The sequence below is a fragment of the Pinus tabuliformis genome, chromosome J (genome assembly GCF_031772625.1).
Source record: "Pinus tabuliformis cultivar Carrire ecotype Pingquan chromosome J, CPIR1, whole genome shotgun sequence".
NCBI lineage: Eukaryota > Viridiplantae > Streptophyta > Pinopsida > Pinales > Pinaceae > Pinus > Pinus tabuliformis.
The window spans coordinates 769,265,135-769,278,941 of NC_142295.1; the positions used below are offsets into that span (position 1 = coordinate 769,265,135).

Here is a 13,807-nt window from a genome sequence, read left to right on the forward strand (position 1 = left end):
AGTCTAATTTTCCATTCTTTGAGAGGAACGGGAGGCCTGGCAATTTCAATGAATCAGAGGTCCAGGATATCGCTCCAAGCAGCATCATGGTCTCTCAGGCCTGCCCCGTCCAGCTGATCTCCGAAACATTCCTTTAACTGGCTTTTGATTTTAACCCATACAATCTTGTGATCTCTCTTCTTATCTCTGAAAATCCTCTGATTTCTTTCCAACCAGGTGTGCCAACAAATTAGTTTAGGAAGAATGCACCAGGCAGCTTTGATATGTTCATTCTGTGGAGAGCCTCCAGGATACGAATGCAACTAGTTCGAAAACAGATCAGGAATGCTATTAGGGAGGATGAAATCCAAACTCCATGGGCCTAAGGCCTCATTCCAAAGATCTGCCACGAATTTACATTTGAGCATCAGGTGTGCAACAGTTTTTGCGTTTTCTCCACACAACGAGCAACGAGAGGGGCCTAGATAGCCTATTTTCTGTAATATATCATCAGTAAAGATTCTCTGATGACATAGGAGCCAACAGAAGTAGTCAATTTTAGGAAGCGAAGACTGGGACCAAATCCCTTTCCATGGTTTCGGATCTGGAGGAACGTGGGGATGTGATAAGATCTGCCTGTAACCCTAAGAGACTGAATAACACCCAGGGGTCAGACCCCAGCCACGGGTATCCAATTTCCTGCTGTTCAAAGGAGCCTTGCCATTTAAGAAGTCTAAGAAGATTTCAAACTCGTTGGACAGAATCTGGGGCACTCAATGTTAATCCAGCTATGCCAGTCTCCATTCTCCCAATTAGAAATATCCCACAGAGTAATGTAACCTACTCTATACATCCAGTCTTTCAACAAAGTTAGGGAACGATCATCAACCAGAGGATCACAGCCCATTATACGATCCTCCCATATTCTAATTTTCTTTCCATTACCAGGGATCCAATGTGCATGTTGGCTAATTAAGAAGGAAGATTTTGCACAGAGCTTTTGAATTAGCAAGCCAGAGTTTGCTATGGGATGATCCAGACACCTTTTTCTCTGCCCACGAAAGAATTTTTTCCACAAGGCGAGCTGAGCCCACCTCGGATTTGGGGCAATTATCCTCCAGATCAGCTTTGCTCCCAACGCAATGTTTTGCATGCAAATATTCTTAAAATTCAATCCACCTTCCAATTTGGGCATGGAGATTTTAGCCCAGCTTATTAAAGGGATTTTCTTTTCGTTTTCTTTCCCGCCTTTCCAAAAGAATTTTCTTATATGATCCTCCATTTTCTCCATAATTCCAACTGGAGCCAGCATCACAGCAAACTGATAGATGGGGAGGTTGTTTAGGACTGCTTTTATAAGCACTGACTTTCCTACCAGATTAAGCTAGTTAAATCCCCAGGAGTGGATCTTAGATTGAAACTTTTCCAACAGGGGCAACCAGTCTCTGCTGACAACACGTTTTTGGAAAATAGGGAGACCAAAATACTTGAAGGAAGACCAGGATGAGGAGGCCGCGAAACCAAAGCAACAGGATATGGCTTGCAGCGTGATGGCAGGGGTATTCCAGCAGTAGATATGGAATTTACCTTTTTTGAGGCTGCTTCCTAAGTCTTCACAATAGTCATCAACCACATCTTTAAATCTTTTAGCTGAGGACACAGAGGCAGCACCCAGCAAGAGGGAATCATCCGTGAATAACGCATGATTTATATTATTAACTCATCTCGAAATGTTCAGGCCCATTAATTCTTGATCCTGTTGCTTTTTGTTCAAAAGGAAGCTGAGGACAGAAGCTTGAAGGACAAAGAGTAGAGGGGATAGAGGACACCCTTGCCTCAATCCACAAGAAGCTTTGAAGAAATCAGTGGCCCTCCCATTCACCAGAGGGGCTATCCATGGCTCGCTGATACAAGCCTTAATCCAGTTGATAAATTTGGATCCAAACCCAAATTTGCGCAGGACATCCATCAGAAAACTATGTCTCACTCTGTCAAAGGCGTTTTCAAGATCTAACTTGACAACCATTCCTTTCTCTTTGCGAACCAAACTAGAGTGAATCGCCTCTTGGACCAGGATAAAGTTATCCACAATTTGTCTTCCCTGAATAAAACCTCCCTGGTTCGCAGGAATGATGTCTGGGAGAATGATTTTTAATCTGTTGGAAATAACTTTCGTAATCAGCTTATAGCCTATATTACAAAGGGAGATAGGACGAAACCTATTGAAGGTGTTGGCGCCTTTCTCCTTGGGAATGAGGGCCAGGAAGGCCGAATTAGTGCTTCCCCCAATTTTCTGACACTCTTGAGATTTCCGAATCATTCTGCATAAGTCTTTCTCCACAATCTGCTAACGGGACTGCAGGAATCTGGCAGTAAAACTGTCAGGACTCGGGGCCTTGTCCGGTTCCATAGCGAAGAGGGTGTTTTTTATTTCATTGTTAGAGATCTCAGCTTCCAGGAATTGATTCTTTCTGGCGGTAATCAGGGAGGGCACCTCCTTCACAAGGATAGAAACATGTCCAAAAGCCTCTTCTTCACTATAGAGGTTTTTGAAATGAGTGAAGGCAGTGTTCTTTATGCTTCGGATTTCTCTATGCGTGGTGGTCTCTACTTCAATTTCTGAGATGGATTTGAGGCATTTTCAAGCCTGAGCTTGCTTATGGAAGAAGGAAGAGTTTCTATCTCCCACCTTGAGCCAGATACTGCCAGATTTCAGTCTCCAATACTCTTCCTCTGCCAAGCTAGCCTTAAGGAGCATGTGCTAAAGATTAGCCTCCTTGTCAAGTATTTCTTTTGTGATCTCAACATTTTCCGAAACCAGATGATGCATCTCAAGTCATTCCTGAGTCATTTTCCTTTCCACAGCAGGATTTGGTAAGGTTTTTACCCAAGTTTTTAGAGCAACTTTAACTCTCCTAAGTTTCTCCTCCCAAACAAAGAAGGCAGAGCCTTTGAATGGGAGCTTCCAACTTTCTTTTATCAGAGGCAAGAATGACTGTTCCTCGACCCAATGAGAGCTGAATTTAAATGGAATGGGACCTTGGTCCAAATGTGCCCTCTGGTCAAGTTTAATGGGGCGATGATCGGAAACACCACAAGGGAGAATATGCATTCTAGACTCTATACCAAGAAGAAGAAAAGAACTTTGAACAAGGAATCTGTCTAACCTTGCAGCTATATGTCCCGGGCCGATTCTTTTGTTTGTCCAAGTGTACTTCCCGGACGTAGGCTTAATATCTATCATGTCCCAGTCTTGAAGCAAATCCTCAACCCATTCCCGCGTCGGGTCCCTAACATTGCTTCCTCCACGTTTTTCAGACAATGATAAGGTGAGATTTAAATCCCCTACTATTATTAGATTAGCCAAATCTTCAGAATCTGCCAGACTTCTAATGGAGTCCCAGCAGTGATTTTTCTCTCCTGCGTTGACAGGAGCATACACATTAAAGAGGGAGAGAGTCATATCTGTTTCTACGTGCTGTATCTTTGAGAACAACCAATGGGTGTTTTTGACTTCTTTGATCTTTATGAATTTGTTAGCATTCCAAATAGTGCCCAGTCCACCTGAAGCACCTCGAGCTGAGACTGCTTGTCCTTCGCTTTTCTTCCACAATTTCTTACCGATCTGGAGGAAGGCATAGTCCTCCATTTTAGTCTCCTGGATAAGGAGTAGATCGGGAGATTCTGATCTTATCAAAATTCTTATGGCTTCTTCTTTTATTCTGCTCCCCATACCCCTACAATTCCAGGAGACGATCTTCATCACTTGCTTTTTGGATGGTGAGCTCCCCTAGAGCTCTGGGACTGATTTATGTTCTTCTTCGAAGTATTTGCCAAGAGTTTCTCGAGGGTTGGTTGAATTCCCTGAAGTTTGTCTTTGTAAGTCTCTTGCTCTCTTTTTTCCCGAGCAGATTTTTGGCCTCTTAATGATCTTCTGGCCGAGGTTTGCGAAGCCCCTATTTCGCCTTCTTCTTTTGATTCCTCCGAACCTTGCACTTCCTTTGTCTCTTCAACGAGGATCTCTTTTGATCTATCTTCATTACTTTCCACATGCTTTGATCCCGAGGGGCACTCCTTGTGGGTCGATCCTTCCTTCTGCATCTTTGGTTCTTGGGTGCCTTCTATTGCTAAGCTTAACTGAGCAAATTTGTTTCCTTGTTCTTCCATGATAGGGTTTGGTTTCTAGGGGCTGCCTGAGGGCCATTGCCATTTGTATTACCAGTTCGAATGGCTTTATGGGAATTTTTGGATCTTTTAACCTGAGTCCAACCTGAGTCCTTGCCTCTCTCCACTTCACTATTCTTTGGACAGCTTCGAGCAAAATGGCCATAGACATGGCATTTCCTGCACTTGAACGGAAGCTGCTCATAATCCAGCTTTTGAACATGAGTCCAACTTCCAACCTTGATCTTTACTGCCTTGGGCAAACCAACCTCCAGGTCAACTTCAATGCAAATTCTAGCACAGTCGTATTGGTCTTTGTTTTTTGCTCGGTCGATGAATTTTCCCAAGGTGTTACCAATATGCTTTAAGGACTCCCAATTCCAACAATGCACTAGCAGATTGGGCAGCCTAACCCATGCAGGAACGGCTGTGGGAACGTCAACTGCTGGGTCAAAATCGGGCGTCCACTTGTTGAGATACAGCCCCTAAGGACCCATGAAATAGGGACCGTTCTGGAATATCAGATCCTTATCATCCTTGTCAGAGAATTCAAACATAAAGAATCCCTTCCCTAGAAAATACGAGGTGACACCATTTTTAATCAGCGGAGCCCAGTTTCTAGCAACCCAGCTCTCCGTGGTTTTGGGGGAGGGCCAGAGGCCAGTGAACTGTCCAACCAAAGCTCTCTCAGCCAGAGAAAGGGCGACCTGGATCGGACCCTCAGGGGGGAGTGAAATCTCAGGGATGTCATCCAATCGTTTCACGAACTTCGCAGCCTCCAAAACTTTCTTCTTCGGTAGGGATTCCAGGAGTTTGAGAAAAGCTTCAGCATCAGAGGGGGGAGGCGGAGGGGGCGGCTCCATTATTGCAGCGACCACAGATCCCAGCGATCAAGACCGATCCCCTCAAGCCATCGCAGAAGAGAATGAGCAGTGAGGAATAAAGAGCCCCAGCCAATCCAAGACTAGAGCAGAGGCTCAAAGCACCGCACAAGGGCCAAGCGCCGCGCCCAACCAAAACGAACACAGGGGGGCCGACTCAATGCGTCGCACTAACCCAATGCACCACGACACCCAATCAAATCGCCGCGCAGGAGTAGGACTGGAACAGGAAACACTGCCCACAGGAGGTCAGCGGAGCCCACCGAAGTAGCCAGAGGTTATACGCCATGTTATTACCCCTTGAGCCCCAAGCATTTAATCAAAGAAAAACATAAAAACGGAAAAGGAATATAAATAAGGGTGTAAAAATCAAGATCGGGGCATCTCATGTACCATGATTTCTCCCTCCTATACACTATAAACCCATGTGTGGGCTTCCCTCTTATTAGCTACCCTTGTACCCTAACATGTGACCCAGGGCTACCTCTTCTTATACCCTACTTCATTCAACTATCTGTCACATGCCACCACCTTCTGAAGGATGTACCTTGACTATATATCCCCTTTAAAAGTAAAAACCACCTAATAGGATTCTTGGTTAACCCCATTTGGAGTTTAGGAGACATACATACATCTCGAAGGCCATTATGGAAGGGGAGGCCATTATGAAGTCCCTACCTATGGTCCATGATTGGTAAGCTCATTTACTCAATTTCTCTAATGACTTGTTGTATTGGAAGGTTAGGGGACGCATTAGATCTTATGCAGGATTGCAGATGGTCTCCATCTTAGGTTTGGTCTCCCTATACGGGGTCCTAATCCTCCAGAGGGCTACATTGGAACATGTAGGGTGTGCTTTGAGAGCCATGGGCCTCCACAGCAATAGAAAACACTCCATGGATCCACACAACCATTCAGATATTGCTTGTGGTTCACTTATTGGATGAGGAAGATGCACCTGATCCATCATGCCCAACTGGCCCCAGATTTGCACCATACACTTGCTAGATGATCCAAGACTTTCACGATGATGTGGCATCACCTACACCATCATCCTAGACCTTACATGTGATCTACATGCATCTTCAATTTGTTTGGAGACCCATGAGTACACCTGTGTGCCCCCACATGTCATTTGGAGCACCACGGGTTATGACAAGAGGCTAACCCCCTGTACACTGCTTTTGAGGGTCCTATTCTTCATTGTGGTACCCATGGACCTCATTAGGCCTCTTAGAGGGCCCTACAACATGCATAGATTATTATTTGACCTCTTGAGAGGCTTACTCTTTCATTTGTGAACTAGTTTGCTGGGCTTTTTACCAAAAGTTGAATTATTATAACATTATTCTATTTTTAGGGCTTATGTAGGCGAGGGAGGATAATTATAACTCTTAATTTGTGTATAAATACAAGTGAGATGAGCTCATTTTACCATCATCACTTTGGATTGGATCTTTTCTCTCTATTGATATTTTCACACTTTTTCTATAGGATGAATTGGAGCTTTATGGATGAATTTTGACGTGTGGATATTGGTCTATCTTCTCTTGGAGCTTCTCTATTGTCAATTTTGAATGGTTGGATATATTTTGATACACATAAGTACATTATTTTAATTTTATTGTTGTTTTACTTTTTCATATTGGGATTTTCATTGATCTAGGACTAATTGCTGCATGAATTTAATGCTTAAAATTGTGGAATTTTGTCTCTATTATAGCATCTCCCAATATGTGGGCCATGTAATATGAACGAAATCTCCTAGGTGTGATTCTATCAAAGAATTTGACCTTGATAAGCCATTCCCTTTGTGCATCAAAGTATAAAAGCTGCAAGATTGCTTCTCCTTGACCTAGAAGGCTAGTGAAATGGTCTTGAGGCCTCCTTGACTGGGAACCAAGAAATCCTACTCATATTCATCATAGAGTCCACTCTCCCAAAGACTAAGCCACTGATCTACCAAAAGGTGGTCACCAGAAATCATATTATTTCACCTTCTTCTAGGTCTAGCCAAGTTGGGACACCTAGGGCATCAATTTCCCGATAAGCTATCCCTCCATAAAGTTTGATCTCCTAGGATATCCTGCAATGGTATTTCCCCAAGGTATCCTCTAATTATGAAGCCATTCTGACGATGGAGTTGGGAGAAAATCCAAACCCTAGCTCTAGGATCAAAATTTGCCTTAACATCCCCAAGGCTAGTACCGCATAGGATCAAATCAACACCTTCAAATGAAAATTATTTCTTTGATCCTTTCCCCCACCTTGTCTATGGTAAGAACATCATTGGTTGCTATACTCATTCCCCTTATCCTAGACCAGGACCACTTGGTCTCGTGTGGTCCCATTGCTTTGAAAATATAATTCTTCAAGAACCATCTGGGTTACCAATTATATAAGGGTTTCAGGGATTGGGAAGTTCCTGGATAAGTCATATCCCATAAACCTAACCCTTGAATCCTCCTTTCATTTCAATAGAAGACATTTTACTTTGCTTAAGAAGCATGCAATCCTTATCCTTCTAACTCTTCTAGGAAAGGGATTGTCTGGGCCACTCCATAACATTTCATTGACTTTTCCTTCATTGGTGACTCCATATATTACTGGGTCTCCTCCCATTGACAAAATTTTGTAAATAGAAGGGAGCCTTATTTGAGGTGACAGTGGGCTAAGTCTCTATTTGTTGCCCTTGGTCTAGCATTTTCCCTTTAGGGATCCCCTTAGGTCCCCTACTAGTTTGAGTGGTAACATTTTGGCGTCGTTGTCGGGGACATAAAACGTGTGTTTTTTTCCCCATACGACATATTGACATATCATTATTGGTGACCCCATTGGAAGAACGAAGCCCTAGTTCTTCATTGAACTTTAAGTTTGATTCTTGTAGGGTGAAGTAAGCATTTTTCTAGGCATATTTAATTTGACCCTGGAAACTCCTGCATATGTTTCATGTATACCTCAAATAGCTTGTCATTCTTTTGTAAATTTCTCGCTTTGGACATTGCTAGAATCCCTAGACATACTAATCATGTCGCGGGAAGGATGGTACGTGGGGAGCCCGTGTTTGATGGGGATCCATTCCCTGCAATTGGCCATGTACAAATATTTAATGCACATGCTTCAAAATATAAGGTTGTCCACCAAAACATCCTTATGTTATTGTTCATGGGATCTCTCGGTGGTCATAACTCATGGCACCATGATCATGAACGTAGGAGCATTTCTTCTATTGAAGAGTTTGTTGAGGGATTTCTTAGACATTTTCAAATACACCCTATATTAATCATCCAAGAGGAATCTTTCATCGAGCATCCTCAAGACATTGAGAGTATAGGTAATGAGCAAGAAGACGAGTCCTCCCTGGGTCCACTTGATGAAAATGATGATTTTTAGGACACATGTGCTGGGAAGGATGAGTTTATGGAAAGTGGAATTGAGACCAACCTTACCTTTCTCAAGGATATTAATCCTGATGAATCCTCTTTTTAAAACCTTGAGAGATATGATCCCATTAGCCCTTGAAATATGACATTGAAGATTATTTCCACATTGAAAAGGAGAAATGGGAAATTTTTGGTCCTCAATTTGATTTTGCTCCCATTTACGACACCAACAAGGAGGATGAGGATGAGATTGGTCTTCCCTTCCCCTCATGCACTATTTATGATGACATACCCATTAGTACCCTTGGGAAGGATAATATTCATTTTCACTTGCATAAAGAGGGGTAGTTTGAAGTGATCAATTTTCTTTTAGGAGAGACCCAATCTTTGATACTAAGGAAATTCATAACGCTCCCACTTCTCCTAAGTATGATTCTATTTTCAAATCACTCAAGCCTATAGAGTATGGTTTTGGGAGAGCCAAACCCGTTGAATAATATACTTCTTTCTCCCTTTTTCCTATCGGTAATCATCTTGAGTCCTCATCACATCATTCCCTCATTCCTGGTCATATGGTCTTAAGTAGCTAGGAACCATTTTCCCCTCCTGAGTGTAGTGTCAAGGAAAATCCATTCACTAATTATCCTTTTCCTCCTTGGATACGCCCTTAGGATTTTGATCACTCCATAGTCTCTCCTCTCCAGTGTAAACGTCATGTGCAACCTAGTTATCCATATTGTTGGCCTTCCTTTCCTACTAATCATAACCTAGTGAATGCCATAAGCCATGATGTAAATAATGACAATGGTGGAAGTGATATTCCAGAGGGTTCCACCCATCAAAAGTTTATGAGCTTGGTTGTCGACATCTCTATATTTTGGTTGCAAGAGAATATATCAAGGACTAGATTACATCCTTTTATTACCTCTTCTCACATAATGATCCATGTGTGGGCACAATATTTTCCCACACCAGTGCCCACAGTATCCTCCATGTTTTTGGGTTTGCGTTCGCTTTGGGATTTGCTACATGAGTAATCACACTAGCAGGCATATGTATATGGATATGATGATATGTTGTTTGCACTAGCTTTATGATTGCACTTAGCACTAGTATTATCACATGCATGTTAGGGTAGGATGCATTGCATGTTGATTTCTGCATTAGAAATAACATCATATGATATTCCTCATGGTAGATGGATGCATACTTGCATTTTTTCATTTTCTGTTGATTTTATGGCCTAACATATACAATGTGCGATCATGAGACGTCGTGAAAGCATGTAGCCCCATGTTTTCCATCTATTAGATGTGCAGGTGACAGGTCTACAATAAAAAAGATATTTCTGGAGTTATCGTGACCTCTCGTTCGAGTAAGCTTCTTCTACTTCTTCAAGAGATCATGTCCCAATTAGAGCCAGATGTTACCCGCCATTCTGTGGATAATATCCCTAGGATAAATTTTTCTCCAAGATGGTCCTCAACTAGCAGCAAGTAGCCCCTTGCAACCACTAGCTAGCTCATTGTGCCATTTCTCCTCCACCTGAGCCATCCATGTGGTCCCTCACCCATCTGCCATGATTGTATGTTTGAAGGTGGGTCTCCTGAAATCTAAAGGTATGCCTCGTCGTTTGGAAATTGAGTATTGCAGTTTTCTTATCATGGAAACTTTTGGGCATGGATTAATAGGGGGACTTAGCGTAAATAATGGGATAGGTATGTGCTTTTTTCCCCTAGACCCCTTTTAGTTATTAACCTTGGATTCTAGTCCTGTGGGATCTCTTTTACTGACCATTTAGATCTAGGCATGGTATTTCATGGGAAACCTCGATTTTGGTTGTGTGGTCCCACTCCCTTATCCACTTACATTACCCTCTTCCCATTAATTATAATCCATTCATCATTTCTCCCACCTAGGTCCACATTCCTCCACCAGGTCCACACAGGGTTAGCATGCCTCTTCCCCTTGCCCACACCTTGGGTCATGGCCTGGAATGAAGCCCAGAGGTTGATGCTGCTAAAAAAAAAAGATAAAAGAATATATGGCCACATTCAACGGGAAAATGTACCACAAAATGAAAAATATGGCCAGGACAAGCACATTTAGCATGCAGAAAAAATCCAATACATGAGATCTAACCCATCATCATGGTCATCACCCTGGTTCTTGCAGGTTCTATGAATCTCCTTCATCATATAGGAACCCATGATTGTCCCAACCACCAATGGGAAATGAACTGCCCCACTTTAAAAGGGGGTATTCATTGCTATATATTATACATCATGTTCTTACCCCTTGATCCTCGAGCAGTTAATCAAAGAAAATCATAAAAAATGAAAAATGCATATAAATAAGGGTGGAAAAATCAAGGTCGAGGCACCTCATGCACCACGGTTTCTCCCTCCTATACATTATAAAACCAACTGTGGGATTCCCTCTTATTAATTACCCTTGTACCCTAGCATGTGACCCAGGGTTTTCCCTTCTCATCCCCTACTTCATCTATCACATGCCACCACCTTTTAAATTATGTACCTTGACTATATTATCCCCTTTAAAAGTAGAAACCACCTAATAGGATTCTTGGTTAACCCCATTTGGAATTTAGGAGTCATTGGCACATCCTGAAGCCCATTATGGAAGGGTGGACCACTATGAAGTCCCCACCTGTGATCCATGATTGGTAAGCTCATTTAATTTATTTCTCTAATGACTTGTTGTACTCAAAGGCTAGGGGATGAATTGGATCTTATGCAGGATTGTAGATGGTCTCCATCTTGGGTTTGGTCTCCCTATACGGGGTCCTAATCCTCCATAGGGATACATTGGCACATGTAGCGTGTTTGTTGAGATCCATGGGCCTCCATAGAAGCAGATGACACTCCATGGATCCCCACAGCCATTCAGAGATTGCTCGTGGTTCACTTATTGGACGAGGAAGATGCACTTGATGCATCATGCTCAGTTGGCCCAAGATTTGCACCATACACTAGGCAGATGATCCAGGACTTGCATGATGATGTGGCATTACCTACACCATCATCCTATCCCTTGCATATGGTATACATGCATCTTCGATTTGTTTGGAGACCCATGAGGACACTTGTGTGCCCCCACATGTCATTTGGAGCACCACAGGTTATTACAAGGGGCAAACCCCTTATCCACTGCTTTTGAGGGTCCTATTCTTCATTGTATCACCCATGGACCTCATCAAGCCTCTTAGAGGGCCCTGCGACATGCATAGATTATTATTTTACCTCTTGAGATGCTTACTCTTTCATTTATGAGCTAGTTTGGTGGGCTTATCACCAAAAGTTAAAGTATTAAAACATTATTCTATTTTTGGGGCTGATGTAGTCCAGGGAGGCTAATTAGAACTCCTAATTTGTGTATAAATACAAGTTATATTATCTAATTTGATCATCATCACTTTGGATTGGATCTTTTCTCTCTCTTGAGATTTTCACAATTTTTCTATAGGATGAATTAGAGCTTTATGGATGAATTTTGATGTGTGTATATTCGTCTATCATCTCTTGGAGCTTCTCTCTTGTCAATTGTGAATAGTTGGATATATTCTATTATATGTAAGTACATGATTTTAATTTTATTCTTGTTTTACTTTGTCATATACATTGGATTGGGATTTTCGTGTTTCTAGGGCTAATTGCTGCATGCATTTAATGCTTAAAATTATGGAATTTTGTCTCTATTATAGCATCTCTTAATGTGTGGGCCATGTAATATGAACAAAAGATCCTAGGGGTAATCTATCATAGAATTTGACCTTGATAATCCATTCCCTTTGTGCGTCAAAGTATAAAAGCTGCAAGATTGCTTCTCCTTGACCTAGAAGGCTAGCGAAGTGGTATTGAGGCCTCCTTAACTGGGAACCAAGAAATCATACTCATAGTGATCATAGACTCCATTATCCCAAAGACTAAGGCAATTATCTACCAAAATGTGGTCACCACAAATCATATTCTTTCACCTTCTTCTAACTCTAGCCAAGTTGGGGCACCTAGGGCATCAATTTTCCAACAAGCTAGCCCTCCAAAAAGTTAGATCTCCTAGGGTTTCCTGCGATGGTGTTTCCTCAAGGTCTCCTCCAATTATGAAGCCATTCTAATGGTAGAGTTGGGAGAAAATCCAAGCCCTAGCTCTGAGATCAAACTTTGCCTTAGCATCCCCAAGGTTAGTACCTCATAAGATCAAATCAACACATTCTAGTGAAAATTCTTTCTTTGATCCTTTCCCTCACCTTGTTTCGGGATACCAATTATAATAAGGATTTTAGGGATTGGAAAGTTCCTTAATAAGTCATATCCCATAAACCAACCCTTGAAACCTCCTTTCCTTTCCCTATAAGACGTACTTATCTTAGGAAGCAAGCAAGCCTTATCCTTCTAACTCTTCTGAGAAAGGGATTGTATGGGTCACTCCATATCATTTCATTTACTTATCCTTCATCGGTGACTCCATAATATACTGGGTCTCCTCCCATCTGTGAAAGTCCGTAAATAGAGGGAGCCTTAGTTTAGGTGACAGTGGGCTAAGACTCCATTTGTTACCTTTGGCCTAGCATTTTCCCTTTAGGGATCCCCTTAGGTCCCTTGCTAGTTTGAGCGGTAACAGACCTTACCTTAATAGCTTGAGAATTCTTATATTAAAACCTCATATCATGTCCTAATTGATAAGAAACAATTGAAAACAATTATAGGAATAATAGGAAGAATAATAACCCCGGATGCGGGTGTCACCGAGCAAGGGCATGGCGTGCCACATGCTCAGCATGTGCCGCCACGTGAAGGACTGAGGGAGTTATTGCCCCTTGCCGCCGAAACGTTAAGTAGGGGGAGGCACGGCAGAGTTCTTAATGGCGCCGCTGGGAACGATGGAGAGCCTACAGAGGGAATTCAATGCCTACAAATCCCAAGGGAATGACAGCAAGTTTAAATGGGAAGGAATGTTGCTATTCAGGGCTCAGAGATCCAAGCCAGCAACACAGAATTCTGAGGGCAAATCGAGCGCAATTGAGGCGGAGGGTGAAGGCGTTCTCTTGGGCGACGTTCGCTTCCTGCTGGCTCATACTGTGCGCGGTTTATGGGCAGTTGAACTCTACCTTGAATCGAGTCGGGAACAGCACTCAAGTGGCAGTAAGAGTTGTGAATTCAAGCCCACAAGCTCGGTCTTGGAGCAAATTGAAGGAGCCGCGGAAAATATGGCGCGACTGCGGGAGAGACAGCCGAGTAGAAGGGGTTCTGGGCGTGGGGCATCTTCACGCCCCCCTGCAGCGGATATACACCATCACTGCTGCTGCTGCTGCTGCTACAAGAGGGCGGGAGCCTTACCAGTTCCAGCCAGTCAGTTCCTGGAGGTTGGCAGCTCCAGTGG

General features: G+C 42.8%; 1 protein-coding gene across 1 annotated transcript; it reads right to left on the reverse strand.

Moving 5' to 3' along the window:
• Positions 1-2,815: 2,815 nt before the first annotated feature.
• LOC149228993 (uncharacterized) lies at positions 2,816-3,628 on the reverse strand. Its single transcript, XM_089380927.1, has one exon. It carries the CDS (start codon positions 3,626-3,628, stop codon positions 2,816-2,818), a length of 813 nt encoding a protein of 270 aa, XP_089237053.1.
• Positions 3,629-13,807: the final 10,179 nt, after the last annotated feature.